This window comes from Chanos chanos, chromosome 5, assembly GCF_902362185.1.
Source record: "Chanos chanos chromosome 5, fChaCha1.1, whole genome shotgun sequence".
Classification (NCBI taxonomy): Eukaryota; Metazoa; Chordata; class Actinopteri; order Gonorynchiformes; family Chanidae; genus Chanos; species Chanos chanos.
This window is the reverse complement of record NC_044499.1, coordinates 49,749,001-49,755,761: the sequence shown is the minus strand read 5'-3', so window position 1 is coordinate 49,755,761 and position 6,761 is coordinate 49,749,001. Positions and strand designations below refer to the sequence as shown.

Sequence of the window (6,761 nt, the reverse complement as noted above, 5' to 3'; positions counted from 1 at the left end):
AGCGTAGCTGCTTTCTCTGATGGTGAGAGGGAAACAGGATTTTTAGTGCCTTTTTCTGGTGAGAGTGGAACTCTCAACACTATTTGCAGTTGGATCATGTCTGGTGTAATCTATCTATCAAAGAATTTCAAGTTAATTCTGTTAATTTACAAAAGGCTCATGCGTTTAAAGCCATATAGGCCAATATAAACAGCCCTGCCCCAATGTCTCATCATATGGATTGATAAAAGTGCTTTAGATTACATTTGGATTATGTTTACAAAAGACTCACTATTATTACCAAATATTAGACAATGTAGATTTGAAGGTAAATAATAAAAAAAAGGGGGCGAGGAGAAGATTGCTTAAGGAATTAATGAAATAAGTTATGAGGTGAACACATCCAGCCTTAGAGCAAACTGTAGGGATATTTCAGCAAACTATGACCTGAGCTTATTATAGTGTTGTTATCAGGAACAGTAAGAAGGAGTCTTATCAGGAAATGGAGAAAATGAACAGATTGAACATCGAATGCGAAGTTTGGAGGATAATATATTTGTTCTGCTGAACCAATTTTTAACCCCAAAACATTTCTGAAGTAAATCGGATGACAGTTTCCTGTCCGGAATGTTGTTAAGTAAGCAAATTTCTGTTTTATGATTAAACCATGGATCCTCACAGCTGAACAGAATGTCTGGATATCAATGATATTAGATGTTCATTAATCTGCTCGATGGATTCACTTTGTTTGAGCATTGGCATTGTGGAGAAATAGGGACACACTATTGAACTGGTATCTGTTTATTCTCACACGCAGTGTACTGTTAATGACCCAATAATGCACAGGTGCACATAACAGTAATTCTGCATTAAAGTATGCAGAACCATGTTATGTTTAATTTTTGTTTTGTGAAGACTCAGAGAGCTTCTGTTTGCAAACAATGAGTGTCTCAACAACCAATTATTATAGCATTATAAAACACGAAATACTGGCTGTCAAAGGAGAATTAAGCACTCACAATAAACAGAGAAGAAAAAAAAAGTGTTTATTTAACATTACTCAGAGTTACTGCACCTTTTTTTCTCTGTAGATTATCCAGTCACAGATATGACTTACTAGTTTCACCAAGAGTTTGAGAATTACAAACAGTTGTCCACATCATGAGAAGACGCAAACAGAGAGGCGTCTGACAACTTGTAGATGAATGAAAATACATGTCTTTAGTCTTCTGTTTTAGGTTTTTACGCTGTATCCTCACCATAGGAGCCGAACGGGACTAATTTAGTCAACATTCACTTAGAGTTCAGATAGTGGACAGGATTTGATACAATGAAATGCTTGCAACAAACAGTGGAGACCAATTGAGCAGAAGTGCTGAATGTCTGCATTTAAAGACATTGATTTTCTTAAAAAAAAAAAAAGCCTCCTGGATTCTCCTGAGTGTCTTCTGTAAAGTAAAAATGCAATTGGATGAGACTTTGCCTCTCATACAGAAGAATATTAATCACACTAATTAAAATCAGGAATCATCTTACGCTTACCATAAAAAAAAATCCTCACGACAAAATTAATCTTTCTCTCATCTTTCCCCTTAGCTTGCCTAGCGTGTCTGTCGGCATATCAAGTGGATGAAGAGTGGCAAGAAGAAGACAAATCGTCTCGTCTGTTTGAGCGTCAATCGTACGGGGAGCCTCTCGCAGGATCGCTCCGAGCTTACGCTACCTCGCTGTCATTCAATCCGTTACCACATGGGACCCCGGGCAGGTGGTGGGGTGGTGGGGGGGAGGGGGGGAGTCCATTAGACTAGAATAAAGAAGAGAAATGTGGCGCGAGTCTCGCAAAGCTCGATTGATTGAGCCCTTCTCATTAAGGATGACTGATGGTCGACGGCCGTCTCGCTGCTAGGCTGATGGGAAACTTGAGACCTGAGCATCAGACGCAGTTCCTGCCCGCAGGCTCGGAGTTCTGAGAAGTTTTCACAGTCATGTTTCTAAATGAATAAATAAATACTGAGTAATCATAACTGATTTAGCTACTATGATCACTGGAATTTTGTCCACTCCCTCTGGTTTATCTTAACCCGTTACGGGTCGTGTAAAAACGTATCTTTGGACCGGAGGGAGCAGCTTGTCTCATTGCAGACGTCATCTTGCCCTTGTTTCTGTTCTGCCAGTCTGTCAGGACTGAAGTTGGAGTAGGCTATGCCTCAGCTATCCTATGACATTTCAATAACTGCACACCTCCAGCTATAAAAAGTAAAAATCACCGTGTTACAGAGGGCTTATTATAAAACTAAGTTTACCATACCTTGACAATGACACTATTACGCAACAGAAGTGATTTCAGTCATTTGAAGAACGCCATGCATGCAAAGAAAAATGTTTACACGCGGATGCTATGACACTGGTAAGTAGTGCGTCGTTGTGTTAAAGAAGAAGTCCCTGTCTGACTAACAGACAGACAGGCAGGCAGTCACACATAGATAGATAGATAGATAGATAGATAGATAGATAGATAGATAGATAGATAGATAGATAGATAGATAGATTCTAATTAGAGCAGCTTGCCCAGAAGTAGAGAAGCCTAGTGACTCATGCCTGGTCTCGGTTTAACCAGCATGGTTATCTCCACTAATCAAATTCTTGATTACATTCTCTTATAAACCTGTGTGTGTTGGAGCAGTACACCTAGCAATGATTTGCTTTCGTGTGAACATTGTGCACCATCTAGTGACGAAGAAAAAAATGACTGAGGATAGTGTGTTCACAAAACTGGTCTTATTGAACAGGTTAACCACTCAGTAACAATAATAGATCCGTTATTCTTAGGAATAATAGATCCGTTGTCTATCAATCACAGCTAGGAATAATTCATCTGTTATTGACGGTAACACTATACACAGTTCCTATACATATATTCTTTAACAAAAAAAAAAAAGTAAAAATCCAGATGATATACAGTTGAAGACAGTCGTTCAGGGTACCGCTTTGACTGAGTGAACAACGCCACCTTGTGGAGAAATAGCGAAGTGTTCTCTTCTACAGAGTACGTAAAAGAAAAGCGACACACTTGTCTGCGCTCTTTTATGACGTTTTCCACGCAAGTTTCAAACGCCAATGTTGTGATGAACTCTGGGAGGAAAAACGTCGCATCTTTACCCTTATCAACAAAAGTTATTTAAACATAAATTCCGCGATAGCCTCTGTACTGACAGTTTATATATGCAGTCTTTTCATGATGAATGAATCCCATTGTAATAACAAGGTTATTTGACAACAGCCAGTCTAACTTCGTTGCAGCGTTGAGCATTGAAGCTCAGCTCATCACCATTAATGCTGGACATTTACACAGTCAGTTGAAGGCTTTTTACAATCACAGGTGCGGATTGCAAGAGTGTCACTTTAAAAATTCTTCTTAGCTGTTTGAATTGACTTTCTCCGCTTATTCCGCACTATGCGTATAAACCAAGACACATTATTAGAGGGAGAGAAAGTCGTTCTGGTGCCATACAACGCAGATCATGTTCCAAGGTAAACAAATCCACATCTCTTTGTTTTGAATCTTTGTGTTCTTACTGACTATCGTTCGACAATCGCTATTTAACGGTTTTCCAGGTATCACCAGTGGATGGCTTCTCCTGAACTTCAGAAGTTGACGGCCTCGGAGCCGCTGAGTTTGGAGCAGGAGTACGACATGCAGAAGAGCTGGAGAGAAGACGACGACAGTGAGCAAGCCGCCCTTCCTACAGCCTGCACATACACATTTGTTCTCGGTGGCATTTTTCCTAATGGTTACTTCGTAATCATTATTATCTCCTCTTTCTGAGGCCATGTATTCTTGTCATTTCTCGTCAGAGTGCACCTTTATCGTTCTGGACAAACAGCGGTGGGAAGACCCGTCTGTGTCGGAGGAGGACTGCATGGTCGGAGATGTTAACATCTTTCTTACTGACCCCGCAGACCCCACCCTGGCTGAGCTGGAGGTTATGATAGCAGGTAAATGAGGCTCAAAAATTATATACACACACACACACACACACACACACACACATATATATATAAGTATATATATATATATATATATATATATATATATGTGTGTGTGTGTGTGTGTGTGTGTGTGTGTACTTATGATATTTATAACGATATATCTTATCATGCAGCTGCTTTACTTTTTGCTGAAGATGTGTCTTTGATCAGGTCTGTTCAACTCACACGTGCCTTTGAATCCAGACATTTTGTGTGTTTGTTTCCACTAACAGCAGCAAGTCATGGATTAGATAAAGAGTTCCATTTGGAACACAAAAGATACATGAGAATGATACATCAGATACATCAGAATTTGAGAGCCAGGGGTGAACAGGTCCAGTCTAAGTTTTCCTCACATACCTGTCAAGCTGCCTTTGAATCATTGGAATGTATTGATTCTTATAGAGCCCAGTTCCAGAGGGAAAGGACTAGGGAAGGAAGTGACACACATGATGATGTGTTATGGTAAGTCACGTCCTTTAGATACCATTCGGTTAGAGCCACGATCTTTTTTCGCAGAGTTTATTATCTCATCTTCCCACAGGGATTCAGAACCTCGGAATCAGGAACTACGAAGTCAAGATTGGGCTGGACAATGAAGTCAGCATCGCCATGTTCAAGAAATTCGGCTTTCATGAGGTGAGAACGGACAGGCATTAAACCCGTATATTGTACTCGGGGTATCAGTGTTGCAGTCCTGTAATACATTTTTAGTTTGTGCTACAACATGTCCTTCCATTAATCTAGATTAATTGAGGGATGACTCGCACTCAATAACTACTGATACGATAGACATAGATATTTAAAAAGTTTGAATTCTTGTCTTTCATTTTCAAACACAGAGGAAAAAGAGGCACGCGTGTTTCGGCATATATCTTCCTCTGTGTGTTGTTTTAGAGTCGCAGATCAAACATACAGCACATACACGGCTGATGAAAAACCACAGATTCAGCTGCTAATCATCTTCTTAATTATTTAACAGCTGTCAGTCAGTGAAGTTTTTCAGGAGACCACACTGGGGTTGATTGTGGATGAGAAAGTCCAGAGGGAGTTCCTGGAAAACCTGCCCTTCATGCAGGAGAGAGAATACGGAAAAGCCAAGGACAGCAGGCAGGCGGCAGAACTTTGAACCTTTTCTCGATGCTTTCCGGTTGAAGGCAGCTGATTGGTTGAACCTTCTGTGGGTGTTACCGTCAGTGCTGCAGCCATCCTCCTTATGACACATCATGTTGGGCAGATCCCAGGACCACTCTGAATATATTCAAGATTTATCTCTCTCTAACCTTCAGCCTATGGTGGGCAGTGTCTGACCATGCCTGACACCACACATTTGACCACACCCATCAGATGTACCTGATAATCCAAACTTTGTTTTCATTCCGCTCCTTTAAGAGGTGTTTGGTAGAGGTATAGCAGCAGACACTAAGCTACCTCTAAAGTGCCTTACATGAGTCAAGACAGAAAGCCAATGCAGTTTTATTGTCTAGTTTGATGATTAATACAACTTACTAACCAAACTGGTAAAAACTGTTAACAGCAGAACCTTTTGGCAAGTGATTGATGCATCATGGAACTATACACCTGGGGGGTATTCCAGAAAGCGGGTTTAGTGAAAACTCTGAGTTAGTTAACCCAGAACAAGTAGTGAAGCTCCAAATAGAAGAGCCCTATGGCTTTGTTTTGCTAGGAGAACGAAACCATGGGGCTCTTCTATTAGGAGGTTTACTACTTACTCTGAGTTAACTCAGGAGTTTTCACTAAATCCGCTTTCTGGAAAAAAGGAGTTTTCACTAAATCTGCCCCCCCCCCTCCCCCCCGACAGAACAACGTGTAATGATACCACATAGGTTTGTTTTGTTTGTTTATTTATTTATATACATTTTTTTTAACTGATCTGTCTGTTAGTCACAAATACAGTAGATAAAACAGTTCTCTTGCCTTGCCTTCTGTTAGAAAGAGCACTGCAAACCACCCCTGAATTTGAGGAATCACTGAACCATGTAGAATGTGACTTTAACTTCAGCTCTGGAAATGTCTGTGCAGTAGGGAAAAAGAAAAGAGGGAAAAGAAGGTGTTCTCTAAAGCATCGAATGTCCGTTTGAAACAACTGGAAAAAAAAACAGTATGGCGTCATAAAAAGTATTGTGCATGCTCCTCAATAAACATTTTTAAAATATTTTAAAAATTGTTGTCAGTCTCATGTCGGAGCTGCTAACTGAATCGACACAGCGAGACTTAAATGTTTCACTTCATAACATTTATTCTCATCAGTGATTCTTGACCGGACAACAACATTCTCATTTCAGATCTGGAAGCGTATTTATTTATCTTGTAATACATCACATGAATTTGGCTGCAGAGAGCTGCATAAGATACTCAGTGGGTTTCCTGACAATCGCTGACAGTTCTACAGTTTGCGTCATTACGTCACTGCTGTAAGACAAGACAAGACTGCAGTGTTCAGATACATCAGATCGGTTCACTGACTGACTGCGCATTTTTAAGCGTTTTTTGTTTAGGCAGCTATGTCTCAGCTCTCTGTGAGCAGGCAGGTTAAGACACCAGTGGAGGACATGAACATTCACAAGCTCATTTGGCTTAAGTCTGTTTCTGTGTGTCCTCTCTGAAGACATACAGGATTTTTCAGTCATCTCTGTGTTCATATTTCATCAGCTAATAAATGTGTGTGTGTGTATATATATATATATATATATATATATATATATATTTACACACACACATACACACACATA

At 40.1% G+C, this 6,761-nt stretch overlaps 1 protein-coding gene across 1 annotated transcript; it reads left to right on the top strand.

Annotated features, from left to right (window-relative positions):
• The first annotated feature begins 3,235 nt into the window (after positions 1-3,235).
• Positions 3,236-5,606, top strand: nat9 (N-acetyltransferase 9). The gene is made up of 6 exons (XM_030775292.1): positions 3,236-3,510; positions 3,595-3,704; positions 3,835-3,975; positions 4,414-4,473; positions 4,553-4,647; positions 4,991-5,606. The coding sequence occupies exons 1-6, from the start codon at positions 3,434-3,436 to the stop codon at positions 5,135-5,137; spliced, it is 630 nt and encodes a 209-aa protein (XP_030631152.1). The 5' UTR covers positions 3,236-3,433; the 3' UTR covers positions 5,138-5,606.
• The last annotated feature ends 1,155 nt before the right edge of the window (positions 5,607-6,761 follow it).

What these genes read in the sequence shown, in the direction of transcription:
- nat9 (XM_030775292.1), top strand. Translation starts at nt 3,434, where the DNA reads ATGCGTATAAACCAAGACACATTATTAGAGGGAGAGAAAGTCGTTCTG. An exon ending in CTGGAGAGAAGACGACGACA is followed by an intron (nt 3,705 to 3,834) that starts GTGAGCAAGCCG and finishes ATTTCTCGTCAG; the next exon opens with AGTGCACCTTTATCGTTCTG. An exon ending in AGAAATTCGGCTTTCATGAG is followed by an intron (nt 4,648 to 4,990) that starts GTGAGAACGGAC and finishes ATTATTTAACAG; the next exon opens with CTGTCAGTCAGTGAAGTTTT.